Source organism: Eretmochelys imbricata, chromosome 1, assembly GCF_965152235.1.
Source record: "Eretmochelys imbricata isolate rEreImb1 chromosome 1, rEreImb1.hap1, whole genome shotgun sequence".
In the NCBI taxonomy this organism is placed as follows: domain Eukaryota; kingdom Metazoa; phylum Chordata; order Testudines; family Cheloniidae; genus Eretmochelys; species Eretmochelys imbricata.
Genome location: NC_135572.1, coordinates 278,847,511 through 278,860,676, shown reverse-complemented (window position 1 = coordinate 278,860,676; position 13,166 = coordinate 278,847,511). Strand labels below are relative to the sequence as shown.

Genomic DNA, 13,166 nt, shown 5'->3' with positions numbered 1-13,166 from the left:
GGGAGTATCCCACTATATTCTCCTTTCAGAGGGACAGGAGGGTAGCCTACAAACTGCATAGACCAGGACAATCTGTGGAGAATTCCACTGCTGACCCTGAGAGCATGCACAGAAATAACCAGCTACTTTCCACAGTGTTTTCTGGCCTCATCCCACTCTCATACACAGGGCTAACTCAGGAAACATGTTGCTAGTAATTCCCCCTACTACACCCACTGTATTTCCACTGGGTTGTATGAGGAGTTAAGCTGAACAGAGCAAGCTGTTCCTCAGTTTCTTTTATCCATCTAATGTCCCTCCAAACCCACAGAGTCCCGGGCGGGGAGGTTTTCACACTAAACAGGCTCCATAAGCTCCAAGGGAGAGGGAAACAGGCAGAGCTGCAATGTTTCCCTTCTTTTGGTGTTTTCAGGACTTTTAAAATTAATGTTACATGAGAACAATTGCTGAATTCAGAATACTGAGACAAGGACATTCGGAGAAGTTTCTCAGAAATTTTACACTGCTAAAATCCTTTCATTTTTATAGGAAGCTCTTTAAAGTATTGTATTGTTCGGTAGTTTAAGTAGCCTGAAAGGTTTTGAAATGTTAGCACACTGGTGGATCGACACATTATTTAAAAGCAAAATCAACTATAATGAATTGCCCAGAATAATTTCCATTCCAGGGGGTTCTTTTGTTGAAATCATTAGCCATGAGACCCTTTGCTTCAATTTATATCAAAGCGCTCAGATGGAATTGCTACCTTGTAAATCACTGCAGCTCATCTCTTATTCTATATATTGACCTTGTGTTGTTTGCAGCCCTACATTCGATCCATACTGTCTACATCTACATCTGGAAAGCAGACTTTGGAGAATCCAATCACTCAAGAATCTAATGCCAACAAATCAGCACTGGGATTTCTCTGACTTGATTGACATATAGTAACAGTGGATGCAGTCAAACACATACCAAATTCAAGGGGATTAACCACTGAACTATGAAGTGAGCTGTAGCTCACGAACGCTTATGCTCAAATAAATTTGTTAGTCTCTAAGGTGCCACAAGTACTTCTTTTCTTTTTGCGAATACAGACTAACATGGCTGCTACTCTGAAACCTGAACTATGAATGTGTAAAATCAGTTTCACAAACTACCACTAATGTCCTATTTAACAATTATATAGCCTGATTATTGCAAACAGAGCTCCACATTCGAATATGTGGGCAGGGGGCAGCTGGTGCAGGCAGGGAGTGCAGACAGGGCAGGGGGCGGCTGGAGACGGGGGCTGGTGCCGGCAGGGAGTGCGGGGGCAGCTGGAGGCAGGGGCTAGCTGCAGGCAGGGAGTGAGGGGGCAGCTGGAGACGGGGACTGGCTGCAGGCAGGGGGTGCGGGGGGGACTGCAGGCAGGGGCTGGCTGCGGGCAGGGTGGTGGGTACTCACGGGGAGAGCGGCTTGGAGCAGCCCGAGCAGCAGGACGCAGCCCAGGCCCAGCAGAATAGCCGGGGACCCACCAGGCAGCAGCGGGAGCCTCAGGGCCAGGGGTTGGGGGAGCAGCAGCAGCACCAGGGCTCATGCTCAGGGCCAGGCGGCAGCCCACATGGCTCCCGCAGCACAGCGGCTGGAGGAGGAATTACATCATTTCCCGGCCAGAGCCCGTCAAAGCCTCAGCGCCCCCTGCAGGGTAGTGGGTTAACAACCGGTTCTAAAACTGCTTCAAAATTTAACCACCGGTTCACGCGAACCGGCTCCAGCTCACCACTACCTCCAATGTGTAAGAATAAAGTTGGAAGTTTCTCCTTGGTCAATGGCAAGGATTTTAGGGTTCACTACAGTGTACCTGTAAATAGAAAATACCCTCTTTGCCTCACTGGAAAAGCATTTCAGATACACCCCCATCCTTAAACACTGAAGCACGTGATATATACTTACATGAATAGTCCCACAGGCTTCAACGGGACTCTTCAAGTGAATAAAATTTAGCATGTACATAAATATTTGTAGGGCTGGGGCCTAAGATTTTAAGAAGCTATAGTCTCTTGGAAATCTGAAACACATCTGTCTTCCCTGCATGACCTTTGTAAGCAGATTATAAAAGGTTGCTCATATATGTTGGAATAGATATAAAAGAGGGACAAAGTTCAGTAGGGCATTTGTGTTAAAAAACCTGTCACAGGATTACATGGAATTCATAAATTAGGAGAAATTTAGGGCATACTTAGGTATAGATAATGCCCATATCAGAATAAGGCACACTAACCACAAGCAATAGTCTATTCAGTTAATTGAGCTCCCCTTTCTCATCAAATTATCCAGTGAGTTTAACTAATAGTGATTTGAAATAGTTTAGATAAATGGTATTTGCAAATATATTTCTATCAATTACTCCAAGTATGCGTTATAACTATTGATTTGAGTATTCACCATTAGTATTCTGTTGTTCATGCTGTGTGAAGTCACCCCTCACATGACTGTTATTGCTCAATGATTAGCTGTCTGCCAAATGCAAAGCTTTCAAGATGGCCACACAAACACCCTGCTGTGAACATTCATGCATATACCTTTTTGCCTCAAGCGTTCTTCTGCAGAATATTTACACAAGTATGTTACACTGTTTTCTCACCACTTGGAAAGAAAAACTCAGGTACAAATAAAATACATCAAAATAAGATCCAAATTCAGAGCACTTTTCTGTATTCTTCCAAACCTAGTTCCTTTAACACTTGGCACCAGACTTGCATTCGCTTTAATGTCATCCTGACTCATTTATAAATACTGGCACTGTCATTTCTACCACACAACCTTCCCTCCTATTCTGAAACTTAGGAACACACTGGTCTTATAGTGATTGCTGGCTAGGGAGTGAGTTTGAAAAATGGAAATGCTAAAGGAAGGGAAGGAGTTATGTCTGGGGTTTAAAGGAAAAGTGCACCGTAGTGCAAGTCACAATTGTAATTAGAAAAGTTAAATCTTTTTGATAGCTTGACTTTGTGATGATCTAGGAAAGGTTTCACCACTGGAAAATTACAAGTATGGATGATTGTATTTGAACTTTCGTAGAAATTAGTCTCTCAGTATATCTACTCAGTGAATGAAGCTAGCCTTGACTCAAACTGACATTTTACTGATGTTTCAGACAAGACTGCCTACTGGAAAGTAGAAAGGTATTTCCTGTGTGGTAAATAGGAAATAAGATCTTCCATGTTGCAAGTAGAGTATCTTAGTTTTATTTTCAATTTAATTTTTAGCTTGATATTAAAACAGATTAAAAATTTAAGTGATATTAAATATCTAATGTGGAAAAACTGCAATTGCCTTTAAAACGTTTTGATTACATTTGTGTTGGGAGGGAACCTACCCAGTAACCAAACTAGCACCTGTTCTTAATTTATAATTCTTCTGTAAAGTTCACAAATGGGGGAAAAGATGGATTTTTAATTCTAATGTACAAAAGTCATGGAGTGTGTGGGGTGGTTGGAGGGAAGGGGCAGGGGCAGATTAGGGGTTTTTTTCTGCTTGTCTTTTTTACATTAAGAAATACATGACTTGCCAGCCTTAGAAACCTCTCTGGTGACTTGAGAACCAGTGAAATAATGACATCACTGTGGCATGAAAGATAATCAAGGGAGAGGTGAAATTATTCTAGTCAGATGGTTTAAATCACTTTGATTTTAAACAGATTACAAACCTCCAATATCCAACACTTGGGAAGAATGTTGCCTTTAATAAATATTCACCCACTAAGGTGTGAGAATGCTCTCAATACACAGTTAACATCTAGAAAAAAATGGAAAAACTAGCTAAACAATAATTTTCAAGTACAAAAATAATGCCTAGGCCTCACAAAGTACCAGGCACACACAAAGTATTTTCCTAGTGCAGCTGTAAGCAGCTGATACACTTACTACTAGATGCCCAATCTATTTTTATGTAACTTAAGGAGAAATCATACTCTTTTCTTACTTCACACCCTTAGCCACTTCTCCTTGCTGTAGTCTTAAACCCTAGTGTGAAAGCAGTCCTGCCCCAGCCCCAGCCACCCCCAGTTGTCCGCCATTTTGTTAGATGCTGCAACTCGTTGTGTGTATGTACAGCTGCTCCAAGAACATTAAACGTTATTTCCTTCCCCCACTTTAAACTCCCAGTGTTTGAATGTTTGCTTTTAATAAGTGAATACAAGTGCTAACACACAAAACAAAGTTGCACTGGATTCTAGCATGTCTCAGGGAAACTGCAAGGCCAAAGGCTGGTATCCAAGAAGCTGAAGTGTCAAATACAACCACCACACCACCCAAAAATGCTTTAAAGTGTTATTGTGATAAGCCATGATTAGAAATCAAGTGGCCGTTTGCTAGAACTTCAAGACAGAACTGCCATTCCTTAGGTTAAAAAAAAAAAAATCTCCAGAAGTCTTTATTAAATCATAGAATATCAGGGTTGGAAGGGACCACAGGAGGTCATCTAATCCAACCCCCTGCTCAAAACAGGACCAATCCCTAATCTTTGCCTCAAATCCCTAAATGGCCCCCTCAAGGATTGAACTCCCAACCCGGTGTTTAGCAGGCCAGTGCTCAAACCACTGAGCTATCCCTCCCCCATCAATCCCCAACCTAGGACTTGGTCCCTGTAGTGCAGCTTTGATTCATGCTGGATTTCCCTGTCTCTTAAGGGTATCATGAAGTAGTTCTCTGAAATAAAACAAATGTCTGTTGAAAAAAAATGTGGTAATTACTCTCCCTTTGCTATTGAATTTGAATACCACTTCCAGCCCCATTTGGCCTATTCTGCTGTCAAGTCACAAACAGCCTTATGACAGCATTACCATGGCAAGACTGATGTGTCAGATGCAGCATTATGACTTGTGTGCAGGCTTCAGTAGACTAGAATCTGGGAGGGAGCAATGCCCGTGTTCAAAGACATTTTCAGTAATTAGCAAATGTGATAAGAAAGCAAAGAATTAGCAAAAGGTACAGAAAGTTATGCTTTAGGGTCTCACACGCATAAGTTTCTACCCCTTATGAAAATCCACTGTACAGAAAGCTCTGATGTGTTAGAGTATTTCAGGTCTGTCCATGTATGGTAAGTCAGCCATTTTATTGTTGACCTACTTTATATCAACAATACATAGTTTACCACAGCATATTTTCCAACTCCAGCCAAAAGAAATTGTGAAACCATACATTGAAGTGCAGTGCCAAAGCACCGGATGTTAATTATATCCAGCAATTTCTATGTTGAGGAAATTAAGTGTCACTGCTAACTCTTAATACAACATTTACTGTTTAAGTTTGACTCGCTTTTCCAGCCTTTGAAAGCCACTGAATTAACATCCTGCTTCACAATGTTCACTTTATGCCACACTGGAATGTAAATGTAAAACACATGTAAAAATAACTTGTTACCCCAAGAATAGATGTAAATATACATTCCTTTTTAATCCAAATGTTTATCTCTAGTCTATACATATTCCACTCCTTAAATTAAAAACATCTTTAAAGTTTAGTCAAATGGCAGCTTTTGCCATATACACAAACCATTTTCCCTTCAAGTCTACGTACTAGAGAAAACTTTGAAAAAACCTGGTGTGCCACTTGATTTATGAGTGTTCAGCAGTAAACTCAACATACATGTGCAAAAATAGAAGCAATATACCATTATGCTGTAGAGAACAGCTTGTTATGCATTAAAACGAAAGAGCACAGATTTTAAATGCATATGTAGTCAAGAAATTAACCATGTTAAAAAAAAGGGACCTTCTTTCTCAGCTGTTCAGCAATAACTGCTTAATACAGTGGCAAATGTTTATTAACCACGTCACAGAAAAACTAACCGCACTAGGAGTGAATTTGATTCTTTACAGCTTGCACATCAACAGAGCTGTTTAAGTTCCCTTAGCAGTACCCAGTTGCAGTTTCACTGTCTCCAAATTATGGCTCAAGTTACACCTGCAGAGTTTCATTGAAGATTAGGAGTGCACAGGTTTAAAAATACCATTTAACTTTCAGAATAATTACTTCTAGTAATGATGCATTACCCAAAATGGCTTCATTTCCAGATCCCAGAAGAATATATAGTGCTGGTAGTGAAGATTTTTTCCTACTTGTTTACTCAGCCAATTTGATATAGAATCATTGAGGCACAGTAAATGTGGAAGGAACCACACGTTTTTATAGTAACTTTTTGCTGTAACACTGTACTTTAAGCACCAGGTTATTTACAAACTATGTCAGGCTACGTGAGAGAACTAGCCACTTCTGACAAAAACTGGCAAGTTGAGTCCTGTCACACAGACAGCATCTAGGGAAACCCCTATTTAAAAAAATCCAGTAGAAAAATGGAGATTTAGGAAGCAACTGCCAAGATTGTTTTTTAAATGGCTGCCTAACATTAAGGCCCCTAAATCCCTCTTTAGTTACTTAAGTGTGAGCATTAATGCAAAGACCTCATTTTTTAAGTCTTGGTTCAAATACTAAAGCAGGATATTCAGCTCTGGGGTAACAAAGGAGACAAAGGAAAAATAATTATGTTTATTAATGCTCCTCTGGCCACTAAACTGCAGCACTGACAGCTCTGAAAATGTCTACAGGAAAGATGGCTAGGAGATAGAAACTGAAAAAAGGAGTCTCAGCTGTGTGGAACTACACAAAAGGCAGTAGCGGGAAGGATGCATAAGAACCAAACACGTGTTATGCCAGGTACACACTACAAGGCACTTTTGCTAGAAATTTACCCCATGATAACCTCAGTAGATTTTAACCTGTTTAGAAATTAAAGCCAGGCAGATAGCTTAACATTAAAGCTTCTAGGTACAGTGAAACTCATGACCCTCACAACACTGACAAACAGAAAAAAGTTATTCAATACTGAATATACAAGGCCTAATAATTTAGCTAGCTTACTCATGCAAGCCATCCTTGAGTATGCGCTACTCACATTTGTCTATTGGTATGTTTTTGTTACTGCAACTTAAGCCTGGACAGTTTATCTTCTTTTGAATGCAAGATGCCATTATAAAAGTTTATCTGCAACATTTGTCCTGTTTGCACTGAAACGTAAGTTTTAATGGCCTCTTGTAGCCAGGGTTAACTCAAAGCCCTTCAATATTAAAGCTTCCTATGCTATTGTTACTGCTCATGTAGATATTTTGAGCACAGAACCGGCCGTTGTGTTGGATGGTATATACTGAACAATTCCAATAGGAAAAATCAACTTTTCTGAATGCAGACATGCATTACTAATTGTAGGTGCAGCTATATCTAATCTATGTCATAATAAAGCCACCCTACCTTAAAAGGATTAAAAGGTTAGCCATCTGGGGCAGTATACTCATTCTAAGATAATGTCACATCAGCCTCACAGATGAAATTTGTTTGCAAAGCTATGCCTAACTTATCAGCAAGACAAAGATCACATCTAAAGTCTGATCATTCTTTCACAATTTGCATAATTAATGTCATAAAGGCAAGCTATATAGCTAACTCTTCCTCATCCTCTTGCTAGCTGAAGAGAAGACCGTTTACAGAAGCACCTGCCCAGTACACAAAGCACAGTTCCATTTACTGCTCTGTGGTGTAAAGATAGCAAGTTTCAGACGAGTGTTTTTTTTTTAACCTTAGATTCACAGGAAACCACCTGCAACATTTATATTGCCTCATCTATTCAGATGTATTCATGCTGTCCACAGAAGTGGAACTTAACTTTGTCTTTATATTTTAATACTTCACTTTAATCTTCCACATTTTAAGCACATGGATCTTTTTTAAATAAAAACTACAGTTTAAATTTAAGATGCAAAATTAAAGATTAACAGCAGTATTTTAAAGCACATCTGCAACTTAAAAGCTGTGACAAAACTGCTACTGTCAGAATCAAAAGTAAACTGAAAGCTTCTCAAGATCCACTACCTGACCAATAATTTGCGTGACTTAACTGAGGAAAGCCCAAGCATAAAGTAATGTTGGCATATAATGGTAGATTAATGTGTTGGGGGAAAAAAGGTAATTTTTAAAGCAATTCTTAGTTTTACCATGATCCAAACTTACATATAAAACTGAGCTTCCAAGACAGAAAGGAGTTGTGCTCTGCCTCACTACTCAGCAACAGACTATTAGACCAGTGCTGTGCTTACAGTCATCATCTAACAGGAAGGCCTAGATTTGGGCTGTCAGCCCTGCATTGGCATCTATTAAATAACTAAAATATTGTGATTAAACCAATATGACTACATGTAAATTAAAGCCAGTCATCAGCAAAGTTTGTCATGATAGGTGGAAAGTCTCCAATTAATTTGACAAACTTCTTTTGACAATAACTTAATTTAGATCAGAGTAATGATTCTGCCATGCACTTGCTTATCAGTTACAGCTTTATGTAAGGAGTGACATTACTGGAAGGGAACTGAGTTGTGTAGGCATTTTATTTCATGCTCATGAAACATAATGTGCATATTAGATCATGGATCCGAAAATCATGTCTCATCTCAGTATTTTAATAAATGGCAGTAAAGTAGTATAGAACTTCTTCTCAAGTGTAACTAACCCTTGTAAGATTTTGCCTTTAGTGGGGTGCTTAATTGAGCCATCTAACCATTCATTAACTTGGAAAAATACTAAATTGATATGCACATATTGAAAAGTGTATCAGTCATCTTTTTAAATCTGGGAAAGAAAAAAACAACGTACCTTTAGTTTGCTGAATCCCATCATACTGATTTATAAGTGAAAGTCTTGCTTGCATCTGAAGAAAAGTGAAAGGCAACCAACCTTTCTGCCAAGTGGTTAACCTGCTCTTAAGGCTACGGGACATTTGTCCCAGGAACACCTAATAGAGCAATGAATCCATCAGGAAAGAATTGAAAACTTTTCTTCCCCAAAGGTGGATCAAAATGGACACTTAAGTTTGCTATATCCTCACTTCATCAGGAAGCCATGTAAACTTTAATCCTCTGGATTTATTCAAGTCATCTTTGGTGGATGTTATTTGTCCCTTTTCCTCATATCCTGGAATTATTGGCCCTGAAGTTATTTCCATATTATGACTGATTTTAAAAAGGTATGAAAGTGACATGTTAAAATACTGTGTTTGCCTAGACTTCCCAAGTGTTTGTATACAAGTGATCTTCATTAATCCATGGCTGTATCAAGTGTTTCCCAACAGCGTGCCATTGATGGTCTTATCCTTTAGAGTACAGTACCTATTTTACATCTACTGGGAGGATAAATCATTTGCCTGATCCTATATAATCACGACAAGAGATTAATTAAAATGCCAAGATAGGAAACAATTTATTATAGAGAGAAGAAAAATTTCTCATCCAAAATATAGAAATCTGTACAACTTTGCCACAATCAATATACATGAACTGTACAAATTTACACCAGTTCATAATTTACCAAATAAAAGATGACTAACAAAGTTCACAAAATAGATGGTGGTTTGTGGAAAAAACTTTTACCCAATTACATACAAGGAAATTACAAACCAGACCTCCACTTTCTAAAAATAAGAAGTTTACTCAGTCTTAGAAAACTACAAGCTAGCAAATGTACAGATAGCTGGCTGGTGCTAACACCACAGTTCAGACAGTGTCTTTATATGGTCTTTTTTTAAAGCCTGTTGCCATGGCAGATTCTGGTCACTTGTTACTTTCAAGGCCAATACACAATATGAAGATCTGACCATTTCCCCAGGTCATGCTTACCAGTTTGTTTTATGTACATTTATACATATTGTAAGTGCTAGGTAAAAGTCAGAAAATTTCCAGTACTATCATGTTTTTAACAAGTCTTGTTACTGAGCTGCCAAAAATGTAACAATTTGTAAATGTAATAGTGCAAATTTCCTCTGCAAGACGAACTGCAGAGAGTAACTTTATAAATACAGATTTGGATTGAAATAATTTGTGTAAAAAGTAAGATGTCTGGGAGAAACTGAAACCTTCCTTGGACTTCTTCACTCCCTAGCAAATAAAGTGATCATTCTGACTCACAGGCTATTAAATCACTGAAAAGGTACTGTCCAAACTACGGCACTGTCACTTGAAAGTTTACCACTCTATTGTGTGCCAGATCTTCACAGCTGTGACATGGTTTAAATTCCATAATCCATCCCCAGAGGAGCCCACCCAAAGTAAAAACCAATTTTATCCATCCATTTTAAGGTGATCCATCCATAGACTATATCTTAACCTGATACAGTCATCATATTGTAGTTTTTGGAAGGGCTTGTTCTGCCCAAGAGAAGTTCCTCCTTACAGCTTATTCTGCTGTCTACCATTTGCATGTTGGTGTTATTTTGGCTACCTCCTGCTGGTGCAGCTTCATACAGCACACAGATCGAGCCATCCTCTCCGATACGATAGGAGACTTCATATGGGTCAACCCATAGAGTGAGTTCACTTGGAAGAAGCCGGAACAGTTCCTGACCGCTCAGTCCAATCCGTTGTGCTGCCTGTCCAATCAGAGGATCCATTTTATGGTTGATCCGGATACAACGGTAACCTGATCCCTTGCATGGCTTTTCTGGGAACCAGTGATGTTTATAATGCTCTACAGAATAAGGGAAAAAAAAGATTTTGCTGCTTAGCTCTAGATAACAGAGTCAGAAAGACGTACTAGGATTGTCATGTTCACTAATTTTTTACCCATTTCACACTTGACAGTGTCAGGAGATTTGATTTTTCCAGCTTAGTAAGTGACTAACATTGTCAGAACATCTAACGTTATTATAAACTGTACACCTGAAAGACAGTGGAAAAACTCAAGATGAGCTCTTAAATATTTGCAAGGTAATTTACACTACCTACTGTGATCTCATGTGGCAAGTATTTTTCAAGAGTTAACTACAACTAAATCATTACTTTTACTCAACACATTTTTAAAAATGATTCAAATACTCCGTGTAACATGCACCTATACTATAAGCATGACACATTACAAAACCATAGTATCAAGCTGTGAAGCAGTAAGAAGTTTATGGGCTTCAGTTATCCCAAATTACTAATATTCTCAACTTTTAGAGGAAAAATACAGTTAAATAGCATGTTGATACATTTCAGCGTTATTTTCCCATTGCAAGTACTGCTAATGAAAACTATAATAGGGAAAACAGACTGGCAATTTAAAATAAAGACCTTATGTATTTTGAATGTTCATCTTACTGCATACCTCTCTATAAGGTTTGTTGTCCTAGCTCTAAATTCTGATACCTCTACTCACCATAGTTACCCAAGTAGCTGGGTAAGGCCACCGAAATATATCAGAACCTGGCCCTTGGATCAGAAACTGTATAGGGAAAGAATCACATTTTCCTATGGAGTTGTATAGCACCTAGGACAAAGGACCCTGAATGGTGCCTTTGAAGGTTACCACAATAGAAAGATTTCTACAGTGCATTTTCTGGAAAATAGGTCCTGAAGAAACCAGACTCCCATTTCCATAATATACTTTCAGATATAAAAACAATTTAAATACATTTTACACTTGAAACTGAATGGGGTTTTCGGCACATCACAAACTGCAGACTGCTTTCAGAGATTCTGTTATCTGTCTGGTTTCAGAGTAGCAGCCCTGTTAGTCTGTATTCACAAAAAGAAAAGGAATACTAGTGGCAACTCAGACTAACCAATTTATTTGAGCATAAGCTTTCGTGAACTACAGCTCATTTCATCGGATGCATTCAGCATGGAAACTGAATGCATCCGATGAAGTGAGCTTTAGTTCACGAAAGCTTATGCTCAAATAAATTGATTAGTCTGAGTTGCCACTAGTATTCCTTTTCTTTTTGTTATCTGTCTGTGTCCAAACAGACTTTTGTAAAACGTCAGATGCTTCCCTTTAAATCTCTCCCCCCTTCTCCACCACCTTGGTAAGCAGCCAGGAAGGGACCCTGATTTTCCATATGTAAAAACTATTTTACAGTATTATAATACTAGAAACCAAAACAAGATACATGATGTTGGCTGACTACACTATCAGATATTGTGGCTTTCTAAAAAGCATTCCTGTCTCGGACAAACTCAGGCACTGTATAAAACTGCAGAGTTTTAAAACGCTGGAGAGGTTTCTTCCCAGAAGCCAGTCGTGCGTCTTTGTCTCATGACAAAGATACAAATTAGAGGCCCGGTTTAGGAACTGGAAAGTGACAAAAGGGCAAGGAGGAAGGGTGGTTGTGCTAGGTACTGGGAAAGAGGCAAGCAGAATAACTAGGGCTTGTAAGAACACTTGGGGCAAACGGAGCTCCGGGGATAGGAGAATAAAGGGATCCAAGGTGGGCCAACAGCTGAGGGGGGGAAGGGATCCCGTGTGGGGAGCCCCCACGGGACGCACACTGCGCCCCAACAGCTGAGGGGGGGAAGAGATCCCGTGTGGGGAGCCCCCACGGGACGCACACTGCGCCCCAACAGCTGAGGGGGGGAAGGGATCCCGTGTGGGGAGCCATCCCGGGCGGGAGGCGGCACTGCGCCCCAACAGGTACGGGGGCGGCTCCCGTGTGGCCCAGCGTCCAGCGACCACCTCCGAGCGGGTGGCAGGGTGACTCCCCCGCACCGCCCAGGCCCGGCGGACGCGGGCAGCGCGGGCGGAGGACGGCGCCCCGCTCGCCAGAGCAGCCCCGGGCCGCGCGGCGCCGCCCCTCACCTGCCAGCAGCTCCTGCAGGCTCTGGCTGAAAGTCTGCAGCTGCCGCTCGTTCATCAGCCCCTTGGTGCGCAGGAACTTGGAGATGAAGCCCACGGCCGCGGCGATCTCGCGTATCATGCTGGCCCGGGTGTACAGGGCGGGATGCATGGGGGCGGCGGGCGCGGCTCTAACGCGGGGTCAAGAGAGCAGCGCACCCCTGCTCACATCCCGGGGGGGCGGGGGCCCCCTCCTCAGACAGGGGGGCGGCGGCAACAGCAGCGGCGGCGACACCGGCAAAACAGCGAGCATCTCCTGCTGCGAGGGACAAGGAGAGCCGCCTCCGTGCGCCGCCTCTTATAGCCGCCGCCGGACGGAAATGGCGTCGGGGATGGCCGGGGCCGGGAACCCTCAGCCACCAATCCCGCGATCGCACCATTGTGACGCGCGCTCGGGAGGGCGGGGTCCGGGGAGGGGTGACGTAATCTGATTGTAAACAAATAGAGCGGGGAGGCGAGAGGCGCTGGGAGGCGGCAGCTGCGTGGGACAGAACGTCTGGGGCTGAGAGCGGC

General features: G+C 41.3%; 1 protein-coding gene across 1 annotated transcript; it reads right to left on the bottom strand.

Moving 5' to 3' along the window:
* Positions 1-9,241: 9,241 nt before the first annotated feature.
* On the bottom strand, positions 9,242-12,934 carry BTG1 (BTG anti-proliferation factor 1). Its single transcript, XM_077832410.1, has 2 exons — positions 12,618-12,934; positions 9,242-10,529 (listed from the first exon to the last, which is right to left on the bottom strand). The coding sequence occupies exons 1-2, from the start codon at positions 12,763-12,765 to the stop codon at positions 10,165-10,167; spliced, it is 513 nt and encodes a 170-aa protein (XP_077688536.1). The 5' UTR covers positions 12,766-12,934; the 3' UTR covers positions 9,242-10,164.
* Between the last annotated feature and the right edge of the window lie 232 nt (positions 12,935-13,166).